Raw genomic sequence first — 14,441 nt, 5'->3', positions numbered from 1 at the left:
TGGAGAAGGCTAGACTCCTCTGCATAACAATGGGAAAGGAAACTGCTTCCCTTAGGGCAGGGTTTCCACCAGCCAGAGGGTCACGGGGAGATGAGTCTGAGACCCCAGCTTAGGGGTTTCCTTTCTCCTCAAGAAGCCAACCGGAGTGGAGGGCTTAGACTTCAGGTGTGGCTCGGGCAGAGGTCAAAGTTCAGCTGCCCTCCTAGTTCGGCCACTGTCTAGTTGCTCAAGGGGAGAGATGCTTGCAAGTGAGGCAGACCTGAGCAAGGTGGGGCAGAACTATTTGGGGGTACCTACTGTGTGCCAGGCACTTGGGATACAATGTTGAAGTCTGTAGGCAGTTCCTGCCTTCTATGTACACAACTGTTTAGTTACAGTTCTGGAATGTTCCATGAAGATGAAGAAATAACAGGTCCTAAATAATCATAGTTAACATTACAAAGCAAGTGTCATATACCCGGCAGTGTTCTACAGGCTTACACGTGTTTACTCTTTGCAAAAACTTCATGAGGAAGATACTATCATTATACTTACTTTACTGATGAGAAAATGAAAACACAGAGATGGACTAACCTGCCAAGGTTACTCCAAGTGTGATGGCGTTGAGATTTGAGTCCTGAAATCTGTGCTTTGAATCACTTCACTTCCTGCTTCTTTCTCCATGCTCACAGGACAGAAGGCATCTAAGAGGAACCTGGCAGGTCCAGAGGGCTTCTCTGAGGAAGTGCTCTGACATCTAAGAATGAGATGGAACCAACCAGACCTGGAGGGGAAAATCATTCCAGGAAGAGGGAATCATATGTGCAAAGGCCCAGAGATAGAGTGGGACCAAGGAAAGAAATGAAGGATTTGTCTGGAGATGTGGCCAGGGGCCAGGTCATGCCAAGAATCATTATGGGAAGCTAGTGGAAAGTTTTAAAGCATCAGATTTGTATTTATTTCCTTTCCTTTTCTTTTCCTTTCTTTTCTTTCTTTCTTTCCTTTTTTTTTTTTTTTTTTTTAGATTTTATTTTTAAGAGGCGCCTGAGTGGCTCAGTTGGTTAAGTGGCTGACTTGGCTCAGGTCATGATCTCAGGGTCCCTGGATCCAGCCGGACCTTGGGCTCCCTGCTCAGCGAGGAGTCTGCTTGTCCCTCTCCCTCTGCCCCTCCCCCCTCAAATAAATAAAATCTTTTTTTAAAAAAGATTTTATTTTTAAGTAATCTCTACACCCAACGTGGGGTTCAATCTCACAACCCCAAAATCAAGAGTGGCATGCTCCAACAACTGAGCCAGCCAGGCGCCCCCAGATTTGTATTTCAAATATCACTCTAAAGGTTGTGCTGAGAACGGATGGGTGCGGTTGGAGGCAGAGGGGAATCTCCTAGCCACTGTATGGTGACAGAAGACAGAGTAGCCAGGTTAGGCCAAGGTTTGTGGAGGCTGGCCGGTCAGGACTGTTGGGCGTTGCTCCCTAAAAGGGGTGAAGAGCACAGGATAACGCAAATAACTAAAACTTGGAAGCCTGGTCTGGGTGCGGCAAAAGAGGCGGAGTCTGATGGCAGGCCGGGGCGGGGCCCCGGGATTGGGCTGACCCAGTGGGACACTCGGCTCTGTTGGGTCTGGGGACTGGTCCCCAGGTGGGCGGGACGCTGTGCTACTCGCCGCGTCGTGGTTGTCTTGGTAGACCTGGTCCAGGAGGGGCCGGGCCGGGGGTGGGCGGGGCGCTGGGTTGTCCCCAGCCAAGCCGCTGTCAGGATAGAGCTGGTCCAGGAGGGGCGGGGCCCGAGGGGGGCGGGGCGCTGGGCCTCCCGCGGCCACCCCGCTGTCGCGGGTGCATTCCTGGCTCTCTGGCCCGGGGCGGAGGAGCGCCCCGGCTGAGTCTGCGGTCCCCGCTGGGCGCGGGTGTCGGCACTGGCCGGAGCTGGGAGCAGGGCCGCGGAGGACCCAGGTGAGCCGGGACCCTGTGCCTGGAGCGGGAGCACAGAGGCTCGAGGTGAGCCGCGATCCCTTGCAGGCCCAGGCTGCGCTCCCCGCCGCCAGAGGGCGAGCGGCAGCTGGGCTCAGGGAGCTGCCCCCTCCTAGCACTGGGGACCTGGGCGTCCTCTCGGAAGGGGGGTGGAGGAGACGGTAAATCAGTAACCCGCAGCGCACACAGGGCCTTTTGTCCCGCTCCGTCCAAAGAGCACCCTGGCCGTGGAGCTGGTTACTCATTGCCCACCGGACGGGGGCGGGCCGGCTGTCTTTGCAGCTCCCCCTCTGGACTTGCCGACTCGCACCTCCCCCCAGGGTGGCAGGGTAAGGGTGGAGGAAGAAAAGCGCGCTGGTCCCTCGGCTGCTGGACCGTCTGCGCGCCCGGAGTAGAGATGAGGAAGCTGAGGATCCGAGAGGTGCGGTCCTTTGCCCAGGGTCCCCCAACGCTTGAGTCCGGGAGGTTGGAGGAGAACCCAGGACTGTCTGATGCCAAAGGCAGGCCCATCAGCCTCTGAGCAAGGCGGTGGGTCGGTCTGTCTGCGGCCGCGTGTGATCCGAGGAAGGGTCCTGAGGTTAACAAGGTCGGGGCAGCCTAGGAATGGGAATAAAATCCCCAGGCCTCGGCCCCTCTCCCAACTGGAGCTGTGGACCCAGAGGGCTATTCTCCCTGCAGAGCAGAGCAGGGTAGGGGGATTCTATGGAAGAGGGCCATGGAAACTGGGGGTGAGTGCAGGGACAGTGGCATCTGAGTCGGGTGGAGAAGAGAAATGGGGACACAGAGGTATGTATGTGCAAGAGAGAAGACATGCCCAGTTTTGAAAGCCAATGGCTTTCCTGCTGAAGAGGTTGAAGGAGCAGACTGTGCAACTAAAGATATTGACAAGGGCAGGGAGGGAGGCCTAGAATGCTGGATGAACTGTGGATTGGACCCTGCTGGACATGGGCAGCCATTAAGGGCTTGAAAGCTGGGGATATGGGGTGGTGACATGGCAGATACTTGTAATTTCTAAAGCCCTGCTGGAGAGTGGAGGCTAGAGAGCCAAGGGAGATGTTTGCAAAGGCCCAAGCTAGAGATGACCATGGCCTGCCTTGGGTCCAAGCAAGGGAGGTGAGATGGACTGGAGAAGGATTGAGGAGGCAGATGGGACTGGAAGTAGAGGAGGGGTGAAGGCAGATGGGAAGAGATGATGCCCCAGCTGCGGGGGCAACGCAGGGAAGGAACAGTTGGATGGGGGAGGTGATGGTTTTGGTCAGGACAAGCTAAGTGCCCCCTGCCTCAGCCAGAGCTGGAAGGGGGCAGTGGCTGAAGAGAGAGGGTGCAGTGAGCTTCCTGGGCAAGATAGATTCATAGACACCAGTGCCTCCTGACTTATGAAGCCCCAGGTAATAGCCAGTAGTCCCCTGGGACTACGTTGGTCTCCTCTTCCCCTGCCCCAGCTGAGGCTGTTTTGAGTGTTCTTTTGAGAGATGGAGACATCCTTGTTGGCATATGGATAGGGTGGGTGTGTACATCATACCTGACAGGAACCGCACCAGAATCAGAGGTAATTGGCCAAAGGCAGACCCAGGGTGAGAGTCACGGGGAGGGAGGGGAAGAACATGCCAACATTCTGTGTTCCCAACCCCTACATATATGGTCTCTTTTATCCTCAAAGCAGCCCTTGGAGGACAGCACCCAGAGAGGGACAGGGACTTGCAAGTTGGTAAGAGTCAGGATTAGAACTTGGCTTTGTTGGACATAGAGCCCGTTGCCTCAAACAGAGTTGTGAGGACACAAAAAGCAGATGTATTCCCAGCATGCCATTCTGGTTCAGAATGAGGAAGAACTTCTGCTCACCATGGAATGTGCTGCTTTGTTAGGAGTGAGTGCCCTGCCACTGAAGGTATTCAAAGCTGGCCATGAAAATGTCAGCAATGCTAGAAGAAGTGTGGGTCAGCTCAGATAACATCCAGATGCTGAAGTTTGGCCTTGTATTAGATTTTTTTTTTTGGGTTCTTCAGCAATAAATTCATTTATTCAGCAAAAAATAAATTATGTGTGCTGAGAGCGAGCAGAAGATATGTCTCCGTTCTCTGCTTTCCTCCAAAGAAAGAATCCCCAAACTGCCCTTTCTGTGAACTTGTGCCAGGGTCTCAGCAGGACCAGAGGAGAGCAGGAAGCCCGGCCCTGCCCCCCTGCACAACGTACTGTGAAGAAGCTTTGGGCTCTGGCAACGGCAGAGCCTCTTCCAGTCTCTGCCATGCTGCTGTGTGGGCGGGGGGGGGGGGTGTTGGACAAGTCCTCTGACCACTTCTGGTCTCAGTTTCTTCATCTGCAAAATAGGGGAATAGCACCACCAAAGGTGCATGCCCAGCAGGAGTTCTTCTCCCTCCTTTGCAGGAAGGCAGTTGGTGGTAAGCCCAGCCTGGGTCCTTGTGAGCAGCAGAGAGGATATGTGGCTGCTGTTGGCCCTGCTGGGGGTCCTGGTGGAGGTGCCTGGGGCTCCAGCTTTGTCCCTTGAAGCCTCTGAGGAAATGGAGCTAGGTATGGCCTTTAAGGTGGGAGAGGGTGGCAGGGGAGGGCAACCTGGAGGGGGCTACTAGCTAAGCAAAACTGGAAAGGACCTGGCCCAGTCCCTGAGGAGGTGACAGCAGGGCAGGGCTCAACCATTGAGACTCAGTGTCTGGCTCCCAGCAAGCGTCCACCTATCTCTATGTCCACAAGAGAGGAATGGCCTTGCAGGGTGAAGGGTCCTGAGCTGGGCTGCAGAGCTGGTGGTGAGCTCCTGGCCGCGCGTGTGTGTGTGTGTGTGTGTGTGTGTGTGTGTGTGTGTGTTCTGTGCACCGGGTGTGTGGTTTGGGAGGCCCAGCAGCATGTGTGGTGTATGCACCGTGAGTGTGCTGTGCCCTGGAGGTGTGGCATGTGCCCTGGATGTGGCACCTATAGCATGTGGTGGGTGTGTGTTTGTGTGTGGCAATGGCATGCCCAGTCCAGCATGTATGCTCTGCACCGTGTGCGTGATGCACACAGAGGCATGGCAATTGCCTCACATACAGTGTCTGTAGCATGTGATGATGTGTGTATGTTGAAGAGCAGCTGTCCAGCATGTGTCGAGGGATGCTTGTGCCCTGCCTGTGCAGCATGTTCTCTGTACGCAGGGGGCTCCCTCAGCTGGGGCTGTGGGGGGCTCACTGACCTCTGCCCTTGGCCCACAGAGCCCTGCCTGGCCCCCAGCCCGGAGCAGCGAGAGCCGGAGCTGACCGTGGCCCTTGGGCAGCCTGTGCGGCTATGCTGTGGCCGGGCTGAGCGTGGTGGCCACTGGTACAAGGAAGGCAGTCGCCTACCGCCTGCTGGCCGGGTACGAGGCTGGAGGGGCCGCTTGGAGATCGCCAGCTCCCTACCGGAGGATGCTGGCTGCTACCTCTGCCTGGCACGAGGCTCCATGCTTGTCCTGCGCAATGTTACCTTGGTTGTAGATGGTAAGGGGGCCTACCAGGGGCTAAAGGGTGCCTGGGGAGAGAGACCCTCCCCATCCTAGACCTCAGACATCTCTCTTTGTCCCTGACATAGACTCCTTGCCCTCCAGCAATGGTAATGAGGACCCTAAAGCCCACGGGGGCCCCTTGAATGGGCACATTTACCCCCAGCAAGGTCAGTATGAGTCCTCAGGGACTCAGTTCCCTACCTCCCAGCTGGTCACTGAGAAGAAGAGACCTGTGTGGAAACAGGTGGTCATCCTGGGGGCACTGAGTTCTCCTTTCCCCTCCCCTCCAGCTCCCTACTGGACACACCCTCAGCGCATGGAGAAAAAACTTCATGCAGTGCCTGCCGGGAACACTGTCAAGTTCCGCTGTCCAGCTGCAGGCAACCCCACGCCCACCATCCGCTGGCTCAAGGATGGACAGGACTTCCATGGGGAGCATCGCATTGGAGGCATTCGGGTGAGTCTCTAGGTTCTAAGACCATCCGCTCCTCCATTTTCACTCCCCCAATGGTCTGCTCAGACCTCGAAGTCATTCCTTCTCTAATGAGGAAGGCAGCCTCCGGCCTTAGAAGGAGCACTAGACGGCGGACTGGGACAACTCTGATTCAGGTCCCCACTCTGCTACCCTCCCGCCAGTGACTTAATCTCTCAGCCTTAGCTTTCCTTGTGAAGTGGGAAGGCTCACTGACTGGCAGGTATGGAGTTTTAGTAGCTAATTCTCCTGGGAAGACCCTGCAGGGTCAGCTCTAGGTTGCAGTGAGGAAGCTGACACTCCGAGAGGGCAAAAATTGGCTCACGGTGGTACAGCCGGGAAGAGGCCATGCTAAAACTCAAAAGCTCAAACCAAGGGTTCAGACACTTCTTGGCCTTGGCCTGGCCTCCCCAGGGCCTGGAGAACTTGAGAAGAACCCTGTGGGCAGGATCTAGCCTCTTCTTGCCCTGGACTCCTGGGTGGGCACAGGTGGATGGCCACTCATAGATGCTTCCCCTGCCCCCAGCTGCGCCACCAGCACTGGAGCCTGGTGATGGAAAGTGTGGTGCCCTCGGACCGTGGCACATACACTTGCCTCGTGGAGAACTCTATGGGCAGCATCCGCTATAGCTATCTGCTGGATGTGCTGGGTGAGCGGACGGGCAGGCAAGGCGGTCTGGGGGTGGGAGCCCTGGCACTGCCCTCAGGTAGCGCCCAGTCTGGCAGGCAAGACGGACTCAGTCTTAGATGGCTCAAGCTGCCCTAGGTGTCCCCGTGGGTGGGAGGGAAGCATGGGGGGTAATGTTGGCCTGGAGGAACAGGGGTCAGCTGAGAGAAAAAGTGGGAGAGACATCCAGGCAGAGGGCCCAGGCTGAATCAAGGTCCTAGGTGTAATGAATACAATGCATTTGTGAAGAGGTGTATGCCTGGGTTGTGGCATTTAAGCAGGGAGCCATGCGTGTGGAGGGTTTTGAATGCTAGACTATGAAGTTGCCCTTGACTCCAAAGGCAATGGGGAGCTATGGAAGGTTTCAGCAGGGTAAGCAGGGGTGGACAAGGTCTGAGTTGCATATCAGGAAGTTCCCTCCCTTGAGCTGAGGCGGGGGGGGGGGGTTGCTGGAGGCGGGTGACCAGGGTGCTTCTGTGGGTGCCACTGGTCAGGGTTGACCGCCTGGCCCGGCCCCCAGAGCGGTCCCCGCACCGGCCCATCCTGCAGGCGGGGCTTCCGGCCAACACCACAGCTGTGGCCGGCAGCAATGTCGAGCTGCTCTGCAAGGTGTACAGCGATGCCCAGCCCCACATCCAGTGGCTGAAGCACATCGTCATCAATGGCAGCAGTTTTGGGGCCGACGGCTTCCCCTACGTGCAAGTCCTGAAGGTCCAGCCCCTACCAGCCCCTGAACCCTACTGTCCTCCCATGGGGCATGGAGGTGGGGGGTGGTGCCCCACTTCCTTCCTGGCCCTGTTGTGACCCCTGAGTATGTCCCCTATCCCCAGACAGCAGACATCAATAGCTCAGAGGTGGAGGTCCTATACCTTCGGAACGTGTCAGCTGAGGATGCGGGCGAGTACACCTGCCTGGCGGGCAATTCCATTGGCCTCTCCTACCAGTCAGCCTGGCTCACGGTGCTGCCAGGTGAGCGCTCGAGGGGGCCAGGAGAGGCTGCAAGAATCCCGTTCTGACCCGGCAGCAGGCTGTGTCTCTTGGCCTGTGGGGCTTGGGACGTAGCATGCGGATTTGTGGGCTTGATTCCTCGAGTGGCAGTGCTTCTGTGCATGTCCACATGCGACTGCCATGTGACCCTCTGGGTTAGGGGTGTGCAGGGCGGGATATAACTGCAGCTTTCTTGGTGAGTGTCCCGGTGTGTGTTGGGAGCTGTGAGGCCTGAGTTAGAGGATCTAGGGCTGGCCATCTAACCACTGACCAATCCGTTTTCTGCCTGTATATGTGTCTGTCTGTGGGCAGAGGAGGACCTCACATGGACAGCAGCGGCGCCAGAGGCCAGGTACACGGACATCATTCTGTACGTGTCAGGCTCTCTGGCTCTGGTTGTCTTCCTGCTGCTGGCCGGGCTGTATCGAGGGCAGGTACTCATCAGCCGGCACCCCAGGCAGCCCGCCACCGTGCAGAAGCTGTCCCGCTTCCCTCTGGCCCGACAGGTACCATGCTGCTCCCCACCCACTATCGTGTCCCCATAGTGAAGCTCTTGGCCTGCCTTCCCCAGCCCAGCTCAGCTCTAGCAGGCTGACCGAGTCACCCGCCTTACAGTTCTCCCTGGAGTCGGGTTCTTCGGCCAAGTCAAGCTCCTCCTTGGTGCGGGGTGTCCGTCTCTCCTCCAGTGGCCCTCCCTTGCTCGCTGGCCTTGTGAGTCTAGACCTACCTCTCGACCCACTGTGGGAGTTCCCCCGGGACAGGTACGCTGCATGGAGAGAGGATGGGCGTGCAGGCTCCAGGTAGGAAGGACGTTCCCATGGCTGAGGCCCCGGCATTCTCATTTCCAGGCTAGTGCTCGGGAAGCCGCTGGGTGAGGGCTGCTTTGGGCAGGTGGTGCGGGCAGAGGCCTTCGGCATGGACCCCACCCGGCCTGACCAAGCCAGCACCGTGGCTGTCAAGATGCTCAAGGGTGAGTGGTGTCCCCAGGGGACGTGCTGTGGCCTTGGGACTAACAGAAGAGGCTCATGGTGCTACCAATTGAACACTGGTGGCCAGAAAGGCTATAGGATCCCACCCTTGGGCCTAGGGCCCAACTCTGCTACCAACCCTTGCAAGCCATTTCAAAGCTGATTCGCTCACCTGTCACCTGGGAGTAAATAATAGTCCCTACCTCCTGGCCTGAGGTTTGTGAAAAGTGCCTGATACGTAAAATCTTAACCACTGGAATGATGATGACTAAGGATTTGGGGTGACTGGGGTCAGACACCCCCACCTCAGCCCTAGCCCCATGTCAGCCTTGGCCTTGAATAACCTTGTCAGCCTCATAGGCTTCCACCTCATTCCTTCTGAGTACCCCCAAGTCACACCTTCAGCCCCCCAACCCTGGGCCCTTCCCAGATCTGTCCTCCTGTGTCCACCAGTCTAGGAGAACAGTCCAAGCACCAGCCCCAAAGTGCATAGGACATACCTGGGACCTACCATCGGAGCCTCTCACTGCTGTCCCCCACCCCCTCTACAAGAGCAGCCCAAACCACTGTTCTCCTCCCCAATCCCCTCCCCTCTGCACAGCTGGGGCCACCTGGTACTTTCTGGGAGGCAGGGATTGAGAAATGTGCATTGTAAGGTCTGGCAGGGAGGGTATGTCATTGGCCCAGGGCCACAGGTCAGCCCCTGGTCCTCAGCCTTCTCAAGAGAATCTGGAGCAGCTTCTTCCCAGCCTTCCCTAGCTGCACCCCACTGGACGCTCCCTGAATTCTCAGGCCAGATGCACACCAGGCCCCAGTCCCATCTCAGGGCGCCAGGCAGCTTCCCGCCCCCAGGAGCTCTCACCCCATCCGGGAACTAATGCCAAACCTCCAGATAGAGCTTCTTCCTATTCAGAGTTCTCCTGTTTCCTGGTCCCACTCACAGAGAGGCCCACCTCTTGTAGACCCTTGATCTTGTTGTTTTCTTGCAACTGTTGTGAGAGGTAGGGCATGATCCATTGTCCCCTTTGATACAAGAGGATCCTGAGGTTCAGAGAAGTTAGAAGACTTTTTTAAAGGCCACACAGCCTAGCGGGGATTCGGGTCCAGACCTTTGTGACTCCAGGTCCAGCACTCCATGTCCTGTCCGTGACCCTGCAGCTCCATGTGTATACCCTGGCTGTCATCCCTGCAGACAACGCCTCCGACAAGGACTTGGCAGACCTGGTCTCTGAGATGGAGGTGATGAAGCTGATTGGCCGACACAAGAACATTATCAATCTGCTGGGCGTCTGTACTCAGGAAGGTGGGTTGGAAGGGGCTAAGGGCAGGGACGGTGGGGTATGGAGCCGTAGCCTCAGCAGCCTCCCTGTTCCCTTCACCTCTACAGGGCCCCTGTATGTGATTGTGGAGTGTGCCGCCAAGGGAAACCTGCGGGAGTTCCTGAGGGCCCGGCGGCCCCCAGGCCCCGACCTCAGCCCTGACGGGCCGAGGAGCAGTGAGGGGCCGCTTTCCTTCCCTGCCCTGGTTTCCTGCGCCTACCAGGTGGCCCGAGGCATGCACTATCTAGAGTCCAGGAAGGTATGGGTGGTGGGCAGCATCCTCACTGCTCCATCTGTACACTGTCCTGCCCCCAGCATTGAATGTCCTCATCTTGTCCCTCTCTCCCCTTTTCCATTGCCCTGTCTCAATGTCCCCAAGCCTTTCTGTACCCCCCCATCCGTACACAGTTGACACTGCATGTCCGCAGTCCTTCCTCTCGCAGGCCCTAACTCACGGGGCAAGGGAAGAGGCCATGTGGGCAGGAGGGTGTGGGCCCTGAAGTTAGCTTTAGTCTCTCATCTCTGAATCTTGACCTCTTCATCTGTGAAACGAGTGGATGATGCCTCCCCTCAGGGTTACTGTGAAGTACAGTGTGCCCAGCATCCAGCCACGTGTCCTAATAAACCTAAGTCCCCTGCCCTACCCCCAGTGCATCCACCGGGACCTGGCTGCCCGGAACGTACTGGTGACAGAGGACAATGTGATGAAGATTGCCGACTTTGGGCTGGCCCGTGGTGTCCACCACATTGACTACTACAAGAAAACCAGCAATGTGAGGGAGGCGGGGCAGAGTTGGAAAGGGGGTTGGGGGGTACCAGGACCTGTGGGACTTCGCGCCAATGCCCCTGCCTCTCCCATCCAGGGCCGCCTGCCTGTCAAGTGGATGGCACCTGAGGCCTTATTTGACCGAGTCTACACACACCAGAGTGACGTGTGAGTCCTGGAGGCTGGGGGTCCGGAATATCTGCCAGCGATCATTGTCCTACCCCACAAAAAGGGCAACGCAATTGCCCAAGGTCGCACAACCCTGGGACCTGAGTGGGGCCAGACTCCGTGGTGGATCAGGCCTGCGAGGTCCCCCATCCCAGCCCCAGGAGTAGGGAGCAAAGCTGCGCCCTGCTGAGCCCTGGTCCTGCCTCTAGGTGGTCGTTTGGGATCCTGCTGTGGGAGATCTTCACCCTCGGGGGCTCCCCGTACCCCGGCATTCCCGTGGAGGAGCTGTTCTCACTGCTGCGGGAGGGCCATCGGATGGACCGGCCCCCGAACTGCCCCCCAGAGCTGTGAGGCCTCACACCCCTCTCCCCAACCTTACAGTCCTTATCCTCGGCCTTTGGCCTTGGCCTTAAGGCCCAGCCTCCTAATTCACTGTCACCATCCCCTCCTCAGCCCTAAGGGGAGGTCCTAGCCTTGTGTCCGGGCCCTTCCGCTGAGTGGCCCTACCTGCCCCCCATGAAACCCTGCCCCTGACACAGAGCCTCCGCCCCCGCCAGGTACGGGCTGATGCGAGAGTGCTGGCACGCAGCGCCCTCTCAGAGGCCTACTTTCAAGCAGCTGGTGGAGGCACTGGACAAGGTCCTGCTGGCCGTCTCCGAGGAGGTACTGCTCCCCTCGGGCCCTCATCCCCCTCTGCCCGCTCCCCTTGGGCCCTCATCCCAGCTGACCACCCGGACTGACCGGCGCTGTTCCCCGTAGTACCTAGACCTCCGCCTGACCTTTGGACCCTACGCCCCCACCGGTGGGGATGCCAGCAGCATCTGCTCCTCCATCGACTCTGTCTTCTGCCACGACCCCCTGCCCCTGGGGCCCCGCGCCTTCTCCTTCCCTGCGGCACAGACATGAGCTGGGGCACAAGGTTGGGTAGCCAGGCAGGCCGGTGGCCTTCAACCGCCCCGGCTTAGCTGCAACCTGGCAGCGCTTGACTTCGGCAGCCTCAGGCCCCAACTTCAGGGTACTGTCCCAGAGCTCTAGTTCTGCTTTGGGGAGGTCCGTTCTTGTTCCTGGGGTCCCTAGATGAGGCTTCCTGCTCTGGCCTCGGATTCCCAGGCCAGGCTGCACGCCCAGTCTTAAGGCCCTGCCCCTGCCTTTGCAGTCATGGCCCCAGTGTTCTGATGGCCTGATTGTTAGGGTTCTGCCTGGCCTCCTCGGCCTTGGCACTCAGTCCTTGATCCAGGGGTTTGGCTGGACCTAGCTGTAGAACTGTCCTAAACCTCCTTGCTTCCTTGTACCCAGGGAAGTCTTGGGCCTCTGAACCCCATTTCCCCTGGTCTCCCCTGCCTCCCCTTTGCTGCTTGTCCTGGCATCTTGGTGGAAAGAGCATCAGTCCCTGTGCTCCTAGCTGAGCAGCTGGAAGCCTGCCGAAAACACAGAAGCAAATGGCCTTTTATAAATTATTTTTTGAAATAAACCTCTGTGTTCCTGGTGTGTTCCCTGCAGTGGATGGAGGGGAAACAGGGTGGAGGGATCCCCAAGCTGGGAGTTTTGCTTGAGTGATACAAACAGAGGGCTCTGTGCCGGGCCTCCGGCTTGCATCCACCTACAGCTACCCCAGGGTGCCCCCAGGAACCTGTGTGCACCTCTGTCTTGGTCTGTCTTACCAGCACCATCTTGTGTACGTGATGGTCTGAATGAGCGCTAATGGCAGAGGAGTCCACACGGCACCCCTATCCGCTGGGTGGAACTCTTGTACCCTCTGCACATGCATGTGCATGTGCCTGCCCTGGGACTGTCCCCAAGGGAGCTGGCAGCACCCCTCCCCCATCTGCTCAGCATTAACCAAGCTGACCGTTAACACAGCGTGAAAGCCTGAAACCCAGCTTCGAGGCTGCTGCCCGCTCCCACGCTCTGCTGCTCAGACTGGGGGCTTGTGGGGGCTGTGCCCGCCCCGCCCCACCCTGGCCAGTCTCCCGGGCAGCAGCTGGTTGCCGCCCAGCTAGGCTGCAGCTGTCCCTGCCTGCCTGGTCCTCTGTTTGAGAGGCCGCCATGGCCCTGTTCTCAAACACCCTCTGGGGGGAGCAGGGAGATCAGCTTCCCAGGGCTCTGAGCCTGGAACCTTCCCTGGGGGCCATCCAGCCAGTTACCGCTGCTCTCCAGCTCCTGAACCATAGGGTGGAGGTACCTGACCCAGCGCCTGGTGCTCGCTCCTGGCCTGTCCTCTCCTGGGACAGGACAGACCCTTTGTGAGGGCCACCTGGATTGTCCCATGGCCTCCCAGAGGGTGGCAGCTGAAAATACATATAGGGTCAGAAGGGCCCGGATCTAAGAGGGTGTGGGCTGTCCTGGCAGACTGAGCAGCAGCTCACGGCCACGCTTCTCTTCTTGCTCTGGGTCTCTTCACACCCCCACCTATGCACTCTCCTTCTGACTGAGCCCCCCTCCCAAACCTAGTCTCCCACTGGAGGTCACTGTGCCCAACCCAGTCAATCACAGGACAGGCAGGTCCCAGAATCCACCTGGGGGAGGAAAGGGTTGGGAGGCTAGAGTAGTGTATAAGGACAGGGGATGACGAATGAGAACTCCCATTTCTCCACTTTCCCATTGTGAGCCCACTGTGGAGCTAGGCTCAGCCACCCGCTACTGTGTCTCACCACAGCCTCACCAGACAAAGATCAGTCTCCCCAATTTAATGACGGAGAAATGGAATGTGACAGGCCCAAGGTCACAAGGATGGGGGACTAAGGAAGGAGCTGAGTTGACCCTCTCCCAGTTCCCCCAAGTCCAGGTTCCCGGCAGGTCCTATGCACATTGGAGACCAGAGTCAGGTCACTCAGAGTGACAGGGGCAGATGGTGCCTGGTTGGTCTCAGGGGCCAGGAGGAGCTCAGTTACCCACCCTGTGCCCCCTCCCTGCCAGCATCCCTGGCAGGCACACGCTTGCCACATTCCTGACATCCCAAGTCAGAATGAGACAGATGCTGCTAATTCCCCATGCAAGCTTTCCTGCTCCATCTCCCCTCCCCCAAGCCTCTCTGAACAGCATGGCAGCATCTGGAGCCTTGTCCCCTCAGTCTGCTAGAGTTCTGAGTGGCCTCCTAGCCAGTGATACTGGCCTTGGGAGCTTGCAGAAAAAGCCCTGGGTCACCTCTAGACTCGGCCACTCACTGGCTGTGTGTGTGTATTAGTCAGGGCTCTGGTGGGAGCAACAGATAGCGGCCCCAATCTGGAAAGTGCAAGCCAGGGAACAGGAGGATGCTGGGAGGGAATCAGCACCTGGGAGGGAAGATCAGGTTGTCCACAATGTGTGTGTGTGTGTGTGTGGCGGGGGGGGGGGGGGGGGGGGGGGGGGGATGCTATGACCGAAGCTACCCTCTCTGAGCCTGAAACACAGGAATGATGACATGTCTCAGAGAATGGCTGGAAGTGCTCAGTCCACAATGGCTGTTGTTGCTCAGGGATTAGGAGGGAATGGCCCCCAGGGCCGGGTTGCCATGATCTCATTCCCTCCTCATGGCTGCCCTTCCTGGAAAGCACTTTTGTTCCTGTTGCCCAGATGAGGACACCGAGGCTCAGAAGAAAGAAGTGACTGGCCCGCGGTTACATGGGGGCAAGTGGGAGACTGGGTGCTCTGGACCAAGTGCTCTGTCCTAGTGCAGAACTCATTCCCACAGCCCCGACT

The 14,441-nt window shown here is 58.0% G+C and overlaps 1 protein-coding gene across 3 annotated transcripts; it reads left to right on the top strand.

The window, feature by feature from the left end:
- Positions 1-1,828: 1,828 nt before the first annotated feature.
- Positions 1,829-12,243, top strand: FGFR4 (fibroblast growth factor receptor 4). 3 transcript variants are annotated; one of them, XM_073886391.1, is made up of 18 exons: positions 1,829-1,929; positions 4,333-4,476; positions 5,148-5,411; positions 5,503-5,583; positions 5,707-5,873; positions 6,415-6,538; positions 7,076-7,266; positions 7,386-7,524; positions 7,855-8,048; positions 8,158-8,303; positions 8,391-8,512; positions 9,703-9,813; positions 9,898-10,088; positions 10,480-10,602; positions 10,693-10,763; positions 10,973-11,110; positions 11,321-11,426; positions 11,523-12,243. In XM_073886391.1, exons 2-18 carry the CDS (start codon positions 4,386-4,388, stop codon positions 11,667-11,669), a joined length of 2,406 nt encoding a protein of 801 aa, XP_073742492.1. In that variant the 5' UTR covers positions 1,829-1,929; positions 4,333-4,385; the 3' UTR covers positions 11,670-12,243. The 3 variants fall into 3 exon arrangements, with proteins under 3 accessions (XP_073742492.1, XP_073742494.1, XP_073742497.1); XM_073886393.1 differs by having other exon boundaries at positions 1,829-1,974; XM_073886396.1 differs by lacking the exon at positions 1,829-1,929 and adding an exon at positions 2,281-2,368.
- The last annotated feature ends 2,198 nt before the right edge of the window (positions 12,244-14,441 follow it).

Source organism: Callorhinus ursinus, unplaced genomic scaffold (genome assembly GCF_003265705.2).
Source record: "Callorhinus ursinus isolate GAN/ISIS: 27379988/994484 unplaced genomic scaffold, GSC_fseal_2.0 scaffold3, whole genome shotgun sequence".
NCBI classification, from domain to species: domain Eukaryota; kingdom Metazoa; phylum Chordata; class Mammalia; order Carnivora; family Otariidae; genus Callorhinus; species Callorhinus ursinus.
Note: the sequence above shows the minus strand (reverse complement) of the source record. Positions and strands in the feature narration are given on the sequence as shown.